Here is a 13,618-nt window from a genome sequence, read left to right as displayed (position 1 = left end):
AAAAAAAAAAAAAAAAAATACAAAAGTTAGTGAGGCATGAGCCTGTAGTCCCAGCTCCTCAGAAGGCTGAGGTGAGGGTAACAGTTTGAGACCAGGAGCCTGTGCCGTGAGCTATGATAAAGTGACTGCCCTCCAGCCTGGGCTCTAAAAACATATGAATAAATAAAAATAAAATACAGTTAAACCCACTTTAAAGAAATAAATAGTATTCTTACCTGCTCAGGCATGCCCAGATGGGCATCTGCGAAAGACAGATTGCAGTGTGGGAGAAGGCATGGATGCCTTGGGAATGGCATAAAGGGCTGCCCCTTGTCCTTTCCACTGCACTGGGTGGGGCGCCACCTGCCAGATGTGAGCCTCGTGGGTAAGAAGTTGCCTTGGGCCTCTCTGCCTCTGTCTGTCTACTGTAATTTGTTATTTGCTCTTAACTCCTCTGAATTCTTGTGGCATTTCAGTTTTACTCCTTATCTGCATATGTTGTGTGGCAGATGCTGCTTTGGATCCCAGCGCTAAAATGTAAACTTTGCTAAGGACAGAGATCGCATTACTCTCCTCTTCAGAGTGAGAGAGACAGTCTGTAGTGCAGAGTCCGAGACATCTGAACCTGAATCCAAAGCCAGCCTTTTTAAAGTTGGATGACCTTGGACAGATGACAGTGTTTTGGAGGCTGTTTCCTCCTCTGGACAGTGAAGAAAATTATATAACACAAGGTTGATTTGGGACAAGCATCCTAGAGGCTGGCAGTAGTAGATACAAATACTTCGCTTATTTCCCTTCTTGTTAGTAGCGAATGCTTAGTAAGTGCTTGTAAAATGAATAAACAAAGCTGATATGTGTTTGTGGGAGGTGGGAAGTAGTTCCCGGGGAGGCCTGGAGAAACTCAGCGCAGTTAAATCTCAGGGAAGAGATCTAAATGGCTCGTCCCTCCTGTGCCATCCTTGCCTTCATGTTTCCTTTTCCAGCTGGTAATGACCGACCCTTCACCCTTGACGATTTACAGTACATGATCTTTCACACACCCTTTTGCAAGATGGTCCCGAGGTCTCTGGCTCGCCTGATGTTCAATGACTTCCTGTCAGCCAGCAGGGGCACACAGAGCAGCTCATATAAGGAGCTGGAGGCTTTCAGGTGAGTCCTCTTCTCAGGGAGTCTAGAGGCTAGTAGGGGGTGAGCAAGAAGGAGGCTCCCTCATGCCTTGAGTCTGGACCACCAGCACCCCTCTGGGGGACAGATAGCAATCCTCCACCACAACAGGAACGATCCCAAGTCCTTCCGCAGGGTAGTGGGTTGTTGCCTGGATAGGGCTCTCCCTGTGTTATTGCAGGGAAACAAGGGGGATGTGCCTGCAGTGCAGGATCAAGGCACTGTAAGAAACTACAGAGACGAAAGAAGGAAGGAAAGGAGGGAGGGAGGGAGGGAGGAAAGGGAAAGGAGGGAGGGAGGAAGGAAGAAAGGAAGGAAGAGAGGAAGGAAGGAAGGAAAGGAGGGAGGGAGGGAGGGAAGGGAAAGAAGGGAGGCAGGAAGGAAGAAAGGAAGGGAGGGAGGAAGGAAGGAAGAAAGGAAGGGAGGGAGGAAGGAAGGAAGGAAAGGAGGGAGGGAGGGAAGGGAAGGAAGGAAGGAGAAGAGGAAGGAAGGAGAAGGAAGGAAGGAAGAGAAGGTGGGAGGGAGGGAAGAAAGGAGGAAGGAGAAGGAAGGAAGGGAGGGAGGGACAGAGGAAGGAAGGAGAAGGAAGGAAGGAAAGAGAAGGAAGGAAGAAAGGGGAAGGAAGAAAGGGGAAGGAAGGAAGGGAGGGAGGGAAGGAAGGAAGGAAGGAAAGGAGGGTAGCTAAATCATTCAGTCAATCAACGTTTTCTGAACATGTTATGTGCCAGACATCGTACTAAGCTCTCAGGATACTAGAATGAATGTGACTCCATGGCCCCTGCCCTAGAGGATCTCACAGTCTATATAGACACAAACACAGAAGCAAATGATCACACTAGAGGGCAGCAGTTTGAGAAGCGTCAGGTCTCATTCCCACTTGCCATTGTCTGAATTCATGTGCTGCTTTTGCTTCAGTTTCTCCCATCTATAAAATGGAGATAGTCCAGCTCACCCACTTAGACGTGAAAAAGCAGGAAGAATGCTGTTTATTAATTCACTACACTAATACACTAATATTTAAAAAGAAATGTCTTCAATACAGTTTACACTAGGAAAGGAATCTTTCCCTTTCTTCTCGGTATCTTTTTATTTCAAATTTTGGTCAATTTTGTCAACAGTATAATAGGCTACCAATTGTAGCCCCTGCTAGTACTAGTACTACTAAACCTGCCACTAACTAAAACATCGAAATTAGTACAAACACTGTTTATAGGACTGGCCCTATCGAAACAAAAAGTGTAACATACACCAAAGTTAATAGCTTGATATCTTTAATATATAAAGATGTTATCAATGATAAAACAAATACCCTAGTAGAAAAACGAGCAAAGGATACAAACAGAAAAAGAAGAAATGTATGTAATCACATTTTAAATGTGAAGGTTCATTAATAAAAAGTTTAATCAAGTTACCATTTTCTCGACATAGTCCTTTTAAAATGGGAATACCCAGAGTTGTCAAGGCTATGGGAAAACGGGCAGTAGTGGCTATGTAAATGGATCAGGTGTTTTAAGAAGTAATAGGAGGACATGAAGCAAAAGCCTTGACGATGTGCAAACTTTGAGCTCAGTAATCCCACATGTTTAAAAGAACACCTATTGCCAGGCGCAGTTGTTCATGCCTGTAATTCCAGCACTTTGGGAGGCCGAGGCGGGTGGATCACAAGGTCAGGAGTTCGAGACCAGCCTGGCCAAAATGTTGAAACCCCATCTCTACTAAAGATACAAAAATTAGCTGGGCACGGTGGCACGTGTCTGTAATCCCAGCTACTCAGGAGGCTGAGGCAGGAGAATCGTTCGAACCTGGGAGGCGGAGGTTGCAGTGAGCCGAGATCGCACCATTGCACTCCAGCCTGGGTGACAGAGTGAGACTCGTCTCAAAAAAAAAAAAAAAAACACCTATCTAACCACCGTAGCGTTTTAACTAATGAGGAAGAAGAGTAGGGAGGTAGATAGGTTAAAGTCATGGTTAAAGTACCTCCTGTCATGGGCCATTCTTCAGCCTTTACAAATAATGTTATAGAATGTCATGGAAAATTATATACACATATACACACACGCTAAGGTAAGAAAGTATGCTGACCACAACACATAGCATGTTTCTTTTTAATTTTCCAGTAAACTGTATAAAAGTAGGGATAGATTTCACAAGAAAACTATGCCCTAAGTGCTCTCTCTGAATGGTAAGACTATTCGTGGTATGTTCGCCTTTGTGCTCTTCCGTATTTCCAAATATTGTAGAAAAAAACATGCGCCGAAAGTCTTCTTCCCGGAAGCTGTTACTTTTCCCCCCTCTCTCCCTCCCTCCCCTCCTGTGGCCTTTCACCTGGATACCTCTGGCTGCCTCACAGGGACCTAAAGCTGGAAGACACCTACAGCAACAAGGACCTGGATAAAGCACTTCTAAAGGCCTCTCAGGACATGTTCAACAAGAAAAGCAAGGCGTCCCTGTTCCTCTCCACGCACAATGGGAACATGTACACCTCATCCCTGTACGGGTGCCTGGCCTCACTTCTGTCGGGGTGAGTACTGTGTCTGGCTCCGTGCCCTCCATGCAGCCCCAACCCCCATGGTCTGAGAGGTTGACCAAGTGGAGTTTCTCTTCTGGCTCAGAAATTTAAAAGAAAGGAAGGGGCCTGGTGTGGTGGCTCATGCCTGTAATCTCAGCAGTTGGGGAGGCTCAGGCAGGCAGATCACCTGAGCCTAGAAGTTCGAGACCCATGAAACCTCATCTCTACAAAGCATGGTGGTATGCACGAGCGGTCCCAGCTACTCAGGAGACCGAAGTAGGAGGATGGCTTGAGCCCAGGAGTGGAAGGTTGCAGTGAGCTATGATTGTGCCACTGGACCCCAACCTGGATGACAGAGTGAGACCCTGTCTTAAATAAATAAATAAAGGAAGGGAGGGAGAAGGCAGGAAAAGACGGAAGGAAAATAAAAGAAACTCATTATCAAAGGTGTACATAGAGGCGATTTACAATCTGGATCAGACAGTGGTCTCCAAAGTAAAGTACATGGTGTCAAGGCACGGGCAAGATCTTTTGGGCGCAGCAAAAAACCAGTAGCATTTGTATGCATATTTTTGTCTTATTTATTTAAAATCTCTATCCTTAGTAGAGCATGGTAGTTAAATGGGTCTGACCTTAAAGCCCATAACCTGGGTTCAAATTTTTTAAATCACTTATGAGTGTTGACCTTGGACAATACTTAACCTCAATGCCTCTCACTTTCCGCATCTGTAGAACATGTGCAATCACGACACCTGTGTTCTACTCTTTTCATGAGCATAAAGTATCTAACATAGCAGTGCTCAGCAGGTGCTCAAATGTTAGATGCTATTTCTATTCATTTTCTGTTTCGTGGACTTTATTAGGAAATACTGCATATAAATAGGAAAGGGCTAGGGGAGGTGGTTCATGCCTGTAATCCCAGCACTTTGGAAGGCTGAGGCAGGAGGATCTCTTGAGCTCAGGAGTTTGAGAACAGGCTGGGGAATACTGGGAGACCCCATCTCTACAAATTTTTTTAGAACAATTAGCCATGGATGTGCGTGAGCCATGGAGGTGGCTCACGCCTATAACACCAACATTTTGGGAGGCCAGGGCGGGAGGATCACCTGAGATCAGGCGTTTCAGACTAGCCTGGTCAATGTGGCAAAACCCTGTCTCTCCTAAAAACACAAAACTTAGCCGGGTGTGGTGGTGCTTGCCTGTAGTCCCAGCAGCTCGAGAGGCTGAGGCACGAGAATAGCCCAAACCCGGGAGGTGGAGGTTGCAGTGAGCTGAGATTATGCTACTACACTCCAGCCTAGGTGACAGAGTAAGGCTCTGTCTCAAAGAAATAATAAGAATAAAAATAAAAATTAATTGGGTGTGGTGGCTTGTACCTGTGGTCCTGGCTACCAAGGATCCTGAATCCTGAGGTGGGAGAATCACTGGAACCCAGGAGGTCGAGGCTGCAGTGAGCCATGATCACACCACTGCACTCCAGCCACCCCTGGCTGGGCAGCAGAGCAAGACTCTGCCAAAAAAAAAAAAAGGCAAGAAAAAGTACTTATGGGTGGACTTGATCATATTACTCATAGGGGATGCTCAAAAAGTTATGACTGCTGAACCATTACCTGTCAGAATGGGAGCCTGGAGGGTGAGTCCAGTGGTCTGATCCTCATTTGGAAGCACTTTCAGAATGCACTGAATTTATCTTGTCCCCACGAGAGGGGAGAAGCTCTATGTACACCAAAAATTCTCTTGTGTTTTCTGTGTCTTGTTTATCTTGGATCTTAGCTGCTTTCCTTTTGGCAAGCTTTCCTACTCCTAGGCCTGTCCCTGGGGTCTACCAGAAATCCCTCTGGATGTAGTTGCATGAGATAGACAGGAAGGAGAGTGGGGTGATAGAGTGATGTCCTATTTGAAGTGCAGAATATAATGCCAATGTGTTTTTTATGTGATTTCTTTCCCCCCAGCCACTCTGCCCAAGAGCTGGCTGGCTCCAGGATTGGTGCCTTCTCTTACGGCTCTGGTTTAGCAGCAAGTTTCTTTTCATTTCGAGTGTCCCAAGATGCTTCTCCAGGTGAGTCCCATCTTTCTAGTAGGCATTCCTGACAACATTCATCTGGTAGAATAAACCATCTTCTTCCCCACCATTCCTGAGGCTACCATCTTGACGGAGTTATGTAAGAGCAAAGTGAACTACTGAAGGGATTTAAGTATGGAGTGTGTTTATTTAATTTATGTATTTAAAGCATTTCTTTGGCTACTACTTAGAAGCTAGATTGAAAAGGAACAAAGGTGGATATGGGGAACCACTTAGATTGTTCCAGTAAGTAGTTCAGGCAAGAGGTAATGGTGAGAAGTCGATGGATTTGAGATGCCTGATAAGAATCTGTTGATTATTTTGTGATTCATGTTATCAAGGACATGCATCTAAGTACTAGGTGCCATACACCTTGACCAAATCAGTGTGTCTTGCCTGTATGTTTTGCTGACAATGATGCTTACTTATCATGTCTGGGTAAGCCACACACACAGCACTTCCCTCCAGGGTGCAAAGTCCCACAGAACCTGGCTCTCTGTCAGACTCGTGATTGGTGGTAGCGGTAGTGACAATGAAGACGGTGTAACAGTCTTGCTTTGGCTTCCCAGGCTCTCCCTTGGACAAGTTGGTGTCCAGCACATCAGACCTGCCGAAACGCCTGGCCTCCCGAAAGTGTGTGTCTCCTGAGGAGTTCACAGAAATAATGAACCAAAGAGAGCAATTCTACCATAAGGGTAAGAAAAAGGGCGGGAAAAGAGAAACAGAAGGTAACTCATCTCAGATCCCATTCCAGTAGCCAGGAGCCAGGAATTCTTCAGAAATCTAGAATATAGTGGTCCAGGGTCAAGACTTTTATGAGATAGAATTGTGAGAAGACTAGCTAGAAGATCTGTTGTTCAAAGGGGCAAGAAGCGGGTGGGGAAGCAGAAGGCAGAGTTGGGAAGAGGTAGGCGGAAAGCAGCTTCCTGGTATAGATACAGCCAAACTCTCCGAATATTTTAGTACTGTGGGAACTGGCAAAACAGTCTTTGAAAATGCTGTCTGCAACAGTTGAAAGAGTGGAGGCTTTAGAGCTAGATATCCAAAACTAACCCTGAGCTGTGCCACTTACTAGCTGTTTTTCTTTGCGAAAATTGTTGAGCTTTTCTTCGTTGTCTTATTTTTAAAATCACACCGATTTTGCAGGATTTCCAAACAAATTAAATGAATTACTCTACATAAATATGTTATCGACGAATATTACTGTCTCCTCCAAATTGCCCTCTTTCGCCACAAAACATAAAAACAAAATATTGCCCCAAAAGCAACAAATGGAAGGGAAACGAAACCCAAAGGTAATACTAGAGAGATTGTTGGCTGGTTTTAAAACCGTGGTGATATATAGTTTTACCATGGTTTATATCGGTTTTCTGTATATTCTGAAGCAAAACTTGGGATATATGTTTTGCAGCATGGTCTCAAAAGGAGACAGACTAGATGGAATTGGAAATGTTCCAGAAAACCTATACCTAGTGGTTATTGATCTCTTCTGGACCAGTGGATATGTTATAGAAAAAAAAATGAAAATGAAAATAGAGCCAGGTTCAGTGGCTCATGCCTGTAACATTAGCCCTTTGGGAGGCCGAGGCAGGTGGACTGCTTGAGGCTAGGAGCTGAAGACCAGCCTGGCCAATGTGGTGATACCCCATCTCTACTAAAAATATAAAAATTAGCTGGGCATAGTGGTGTGCCCCTGTAATCTCAGTTATTTGCAAGGCTGAGGCAGGAGAATTGCTTGAACCCAGGAGGTGGAGGTTGCAGTGAGCCGAGATGTACCACCACGCTCCAGCCAGCCTGGGTGACAGAACAAGACTCCGTCTCGAAACAAAAAAACAGAAAAAGAAGACGGAAGAAACAGAAGTATGGCGTGACCATGGGGAACCAAAAGAAAACAAGGAAGTATGCGACCATGAAGCGAATGCTCAGTCTCAGAGATCAGAGGCTTAAAGAAAAGGATAGATTAAAACCTAAAAGGAAAGAGAAGAAGGATCCCAGCGCGTTAAAGGAAAGAGAAGTTCCCCAACATCCTTCCTGCTTATTTTTCCAATATTACACACAGTTGGGCACACCTTACCACATCCTCGTTGATACCAACTTTATCAACTTTTCCATAAAAGCCAAACTGGACTTAGTGCAGTCAATGATGGACTGTCTGTATACCAAGTGTATCCCTTGTATAATTGATTGTGTAATGGCTGAAATTGAGAAATTGGAGCAGAAGTATCAAATGGCTCTAAGGATCACCAAGGATCCAAGATTTGAACGATTATCTGTACACACAAAGGAACCTATGCAGATGACTGCTTAGTACAGAGAGTAACTCAGCAGAAATGTTACATTGTGGCCACAGTTGACCGGGACCTTAAAAGAAGAATTGCTAAGATTCCTGGAGTTCGTATCATGTACATTTCTAACCACAAGTACAACAGTGAACGGATGCCAGATGATTATGGAGCCCCTCGATTCTAATTCTTACAAGACACAGGTTCTTCCCTGCTTTTCTTCGAGGAACTTTCTCTTGTTGCCAGTCCATTATACATGCAATAGCGTGAATTATTATTCTGTTGACGTATTTGCTCTATTGTGAGCTGAGGATGGTTAAATATGCTCACTCTTTTTTTTTTTTTTTTTTTTGAGTTGAGTTTTGTTTTTTTTTTCCTTTTTTGGGTGCAGTGGTGCAATCTTGGCTCACTGCAACCCCTGCTTCCCGAGTTCAAGCAATTCTCCTCAGAATCACTGCCTCAGCCTCCCGAATAGCTGGGATTGCAGGCGCTTGCCACCATGACCAGCTAATTTTTTTTTTTTTTTTTTTGTATTTTTAGTAGAGACAAATACTTTCTTTTTTTCCTCAGGATGGAGTCTCACTTTGTCACCCAGGCTGGAGTGCAGTGGCATGATCTTGGCTCCCTGCAACCTCTACATCCTGGGTTCAATCAAGTCTCCTACCTCGGCCCACCGAGTAGCTGGGATTACAGGCATCCACCACCATGCCCAGCTAACTTTTGTATTTTTAGTACAGAAAAATACATTTTGGCCTCCCAAGGTGCTGGGATTACAGGCATGAGCCACCGTGCCTGGCCTTCTCACTTTTTGATGCTGTTTTGAAATGAATATTTTGTCTTGTAAAAATTTTAGGCCAGGCCCAGTGGCTCATGCCTGTAATCCCAGCACTTTGGGGGGCCGAGGCGGGTGGATCACCTGAGGTCAGGAGTTCAAGACCAGCCTGGACAACATGGCAAAACCCCATCTCTACTAAAAATGCAAAAAATAATTGGCCGGGTGTGGTGTCACGTGCCTGTGATCCCAGCTACTGGGGAGGCTGAGGTGGGAGAATCGCTTGAATCCGGGAAGTGGAGGGTGCAGTGAGCCAGGATTGCACCACTGCATTCCAGCCTGGGTGACAGAGTAAGACTGTCTCCAAAAAAGAAAGAAAGAAAGAAAGGAAAGAAAGGAAAGAAAGGAAAGAAAGAAAGGAAAGAAAGAAAGAAAGAAAGAAAGAAAGAAAGAAAGAAAGAAAGAAAGAAAGAAGAGAGAGAGAGAGAGAGAAAGAAGAGAGAAAGAGAGAGAGAGAGAGAGAAAGAAAGAAAGAAAGAAAGAAAAATTAATGATTGTCAAAGGGTACAAAATCTCCAAATCTCCAACAGGAAGAATATGTTTTATACTTTTTTTGAGCTCTGTTGTACAGTTGAGTGCATATACTTAGTAATAGAATATTATACATTTTAAAATTGATATTCTCATCACAGAAATACACTTGAGGTATTGGATATGTTAACTAGCTTGATTTAATTATTCCACATTATATCTACAATTTATGACATTACTTTGTAACCCATAAATTTATACAATTATAAATTGTCAATTTACAATAAAAAAGTCATTGCATCTCTTTAAAAAAGAAAAAAAAAAGCTAGGAAAAATAGGACCTCTGAGACAAACATTAATGGATAAAGCACTAAAATACTGCAATGAATCAGAACCAGAGAATTTAGAATTCAGAAGGAAGTGTCTGAAACAGGAAGCTGGGTGGCACATCTCAAAGCAGGGACTATTGGCAAAAGGATGAGACGCAGTGGCAGAAGGCTATGTTTACCGTAGGGAAATGTCATACTCTTATAATAAAAGTCTGAAAGCCTTAAATGCTAGATTCAAGATGGCTGTCCCTCCGGTTCTGCGGGTCCAGTGTTTTATTTGGTGGACTAAGGGTGACCTTGCAGCCCCTTGCAGGACAGCTTCACTGTGAGCTGCAGACATCTTCGTGACCGTTTCCTCCTCCAAAATCTCATGTAACTCTGTGTGAGTACTGCCTGTTCTCCTCATTCCGCAGTGAACTTCTCCCCACCTGGTGACACAAGCAGCCTTTTCCCTGGTACCTGGTACCTGGAGCGGGTGGACGAGCTGCATCGCCGAACGTACGCCCGGCGTCCCATTTAAAGACGGTGAGTGAGGGTTTGCAGAGTTGGTGACATCAAACCCTAATGTCTTCCTTGGGGTCACAACACAGAGGGAGAGGGTGGGCACAGGCACGGGGAGAAGGGAGTTCAGTGGGAGAGGATTGGGGTGAGTGGAGAAATGGGAGAATTGTGTGTGGTATTTTTAAAAGGAAAAGCAAGTATTCAGAATAGGAATCTTGTAGTCTGGAAACATTAACCAGGCCAGGGAGGGTTCATAACTTTCAAACTAATCAGAAGTGGGGGTTTGTGTCATGAGGACCAATTAAAACTCTTGGGGCTCTTTGCCTTGGAGAGGCAGAAGCTGTGGGGAGAAACATGTTCTGAAATCTTGAATGTGAAAAGAAAAAGCCAGATGTGTTTACCCGATCTGCTGAAGATAGGAAGCTCTCCTAGAAGCCTGACAGATTGTCTTTCAGAGCACCCATAGAATGAACAGGCTGTGAACCTGAACCTATAGAACTCATTACTCTAGGAGGATGCGAGCAGCTGTTCTGATGAAAAACAGAACCACGAAGACGAGCAGCCCCAGAACCTCGGAAATGATACACATCAGTGTGCTAGAGACTGATTCATATGGAAACAGGGTGGTTGAAGATTCTGTTAAAGCCAGGCACCTCCGCTGGAGGGAGTTTTAGGCTCAGGGTCGTGTAGCAATTCTTATGTCATGGGATTCCTTCTGGGGAGAAGCAGTGAGGTTCAGGAAATTCGTGGAAACAGGGATAGGAAGAAGAGAGCGAAACGAAAGAGGATTGCGGTGAGAGGAGAAATGGGAGGATTCTTCAGGATAGTTTCAAAAGGAAAGTGAACATTCAAAATAAGAAATTCCATTTGACCCAGCAATCCATTACTGGGTATATATCCAAAGGGTTATAAATCGTTCTACTATAAGGACACATGCACACGAATGTTCATTGCAGCACTGTTTACAATAGCAAAGACCTGGAACCAACCCAAATGCCCATCGATGATAGACTGGACAGGGAAAATGTGGCACATATAAACCATAGAATACTATGCAGCCATCAAAAACGATGAGTTTGTGTCCTTTGTAGGGACATGGATGAACCTGGAAACCATCATTCTCAGCAAACTGACACAAGAACAGAAAACCAAACACCGCATGTTCTCACTCATAGGCGGGTGTTGAACAATGAGAACACGTGGACACAGGGAGGGGAACATCACACACTGGGGTCTGTTGGGGGGGAATAGGGGAGGGACAGTGGAGAGTGGGGAGTTGGGGAGGAATAACATGGGGAGAAGTGCCAGAGATAGGTGACGGGGGATGGATGCAGCAAACCACCTTGCCATGCATGTACCTATGCAACAATCTTACATGTTCTTCTCATGTACCCCAAAACCTAAAATGCAATAAAAATAAATAATAATAAATAAATGAAAAGAATCTTGTAGGAACTCAGACAGCTGCCTTCAGTAGACCAAATAGGTAGGATAAGCATAAATAATAGAGTGAGAAGAAATTCATTTTACAACCTATAAATCTTAATTGGTACAGTCTCCATGTTCAAGTTTTTAAGGATTCCCCCTCCTTTTGGTAGATGGAGAGGAAAGAAGAAAAAGGTATGCCGAGGCAGGAAAGGAGCAGAGGAAGGGAGGGGAGCAGTCAGTGGGTGATGGACATGCACAGATGCGGCCACCTGAGAGGAAGCGAAAGTGCAGGGGAGGGGCCCTGGCTTCATTCTTCACCCCTGGGACGTTTGCAGGTGCGAGGCTGCTACAGCGCTGGTGGTGTTAGGGCTGGGAGAGGTGGACAGGCGGGCTGAGGGCCCCAGGATGCCGTTGAGAGGGCGAGCCTCAGTTAGCAGGCTCCGAGGACTGTCGCACTGCCTGGGAGCCAGTGTGCATGCTGGAAATACAGTTCTGAAGGGCAGATCAGTAGCAAAGAGGGGCTGTTAAATGTGTCAACTCAGTTCAGTCATCAGAAGAAGAGTGACGGAAATGGGGAGGGAGGGGGGGAAAGGGAGAGAGAGGTTGGGGAGAAAGTCAGAGGGAGGGGGAGAGAGAAAGAGGATTTTGGGATTTTTAAGGGAGAATTGCCACGACGGGCTCCCTGCCTCCTATGGTAGACAACCTTCTAGTTGCTTAGGCAGCATTATATCTGAAAAGAAAAACTTAAGCTTTTGAACTTTTCTCATGCTTATAATTATTATTGATATGAGCAGTGAACTTCCAACAATGATATGTTAGCAGAAATGAAGGGCCGACGTCGATGCAGTGCTCTGTGGAGCCCTGCACCACCCTAGCCTGCCCCTCCTGCTCTCCTATCACAAGAAGATGTGCGACAGAGACCCTGCCCACCCCAGCCTTGGCTCTAGTAGCATTGGGCATGGATCCCTCAGGCGTCCAGGCTTGGCACTGGGTGCAGAGTGGGAGCACCCTCAGGATACAGTTAGGAAGTCCCTCTGCACAAACACACCTAGGGCAAGAGGTACTGGGGGCAGGGTGTCCACGAGGAGCCCCTTGATTGAACTTTTGTTTATTTAAGTTCTGCAGATCCGTGGAAAGGTTCCTGGGAAACGCATGCGAGCAGAGTCTGCCCGCGCATCATATTTTTAAGATCTCACTCTTAGCTGGTAAATGAATTTGAATCGACATAGTAGCCCCATAAGCATCAGCCCTGTAGAATGAGGAACCATCCCTAGAGGCCCTTCATTCCTTTCCCTGCTGCAATCACTGTCCTGGGCTTATGGTGCTATGGACTAGTGGTCCTTTGTGAAAGAGCAAGATGGAACAATTCAGGAAGACTTCTTCCTGAATCACTAGCCTCCAGAAATGCGCAGATCAGCTCTTGCCGTCAAGATCCACATACACTTTCCTGCCATGTGTTACAACTTTATTATTAATAATGTTATTAAATTTCTTTGCTATTTTATCTCTGTTCATTTCTTACAGTTTTCTGTGAATCTCCAAATTTTGTGTCTTGTTCTAAGCGAATATATGGCAATTAAAAAGAGAGAAAGAGGAAATGACTCCTGTGTTTCTTGGAACTCTGAATATAAACCCAGGTAACATTCGGCAACCCTGCTAGACCTCCTGGATCGGAGGGCTGGGTCCTCGCCTCCCAGGCTGCCTCTGTCCCCTCACAATTCCATTCTATTTCTGCCACAGGCCAAATACTATGGCAGATACAAGGCAAATCAGAATGGTAGAACACAGCTTCCCTAGCCCACTTCCCTGATCTAAAGACGCCGCACAGAGAGCAGCACACAGGGGCCAGCAGGAGCTGTAGTTCAGATCTTTTGGTTACTCCTTGCCACTGCCGTTTGAACAAATAAACACAAGGCGAAGGTTAACAAGTTTTCACCTTCTGCAGCCAAAAATTAAAGAAATAAATTTTGATGGCAGGAAATTGTTCCATGAGAGGGTCTTTCCCCCTTGGGTGAGGGCACTCCTTCTTCTAGGGTCCTCTTATAAAATAGCAGTGGTTCC

General features: G+C 45.1%; 1 protein-coding gene and 1 pseudogene across 3 annotated transcripts in view; both read left to right on the top strand.

Moving 5' to 3' along the window:
* Positions 1-13,155, top strand: part of HMGCS2 (3-hydroxy-3-methylglutaryl-CoA synthase 2) — a 24,540-nt gene extending 11,385 nt beyond the window's left edge. Inside the window, exons 5-10 of one of the 2 annotated variants that reach the window (XM_017519771.1) lie at positions 963-1,128; positions 3,494-3,660; positions 5,601-5,711; positions 6,284-6,409; positions 10,042-10,153; positions 12,675-13,155. In XM_017519771.1, the coding sequence (XP_017375260.1) occupies positions 963-1,128; positions 3,494-3,660; positions 5,601-5,711; positions 6,284-6,409; positions 10,042-10,148 (677 nt within the window). In that variant the 3' untranslated portion in view covers positions 10,149-10,153; positions 12,675-13,155. The remainder of the gene's footprint in view (positions 1-962; positions 1,129-3,493; positions 3,661-5,600; positions 5,712-6,283; positions 6,410-10,041; positions 10,154-12,674) is intronic. The other variant, XM_017519772.2, reaches the window with a different exon arrangement.
* Positions 7,542-8,342, top strand: LOC108297127 (annotated as a pseudogene). The gene has a single exon (XR_005198529.1). The product of XR_005198529.1 is annotated as an rRNA-processing protein FCF1 homolog (transcript).
* Positions 13,156-13,618: the final 463 nt, after the last annotated feature.

The sequence above is a fragment of the Cebus imitator genome, unplaced genomic scaffold (genome assembly GCF_001604975.1).
Source record: "Cebus imitator isolate Cc_AM_T3 unplaced genomic scaffold, Cebus_imitator-1.0 Scaffold774, whole genome shotgun sequence".
Classification (NCBI taxonomy): domain Eukaryota; kingdom Metazoa; phylum Chordata; class Mammalia; order Primates; family Cebidae; genus Cebus; species Cebus imitator.
Note: the sequence above shows the minus strand (reverse complement) of the source record. Positions and strands in the feature narration are given on the sequence as shown.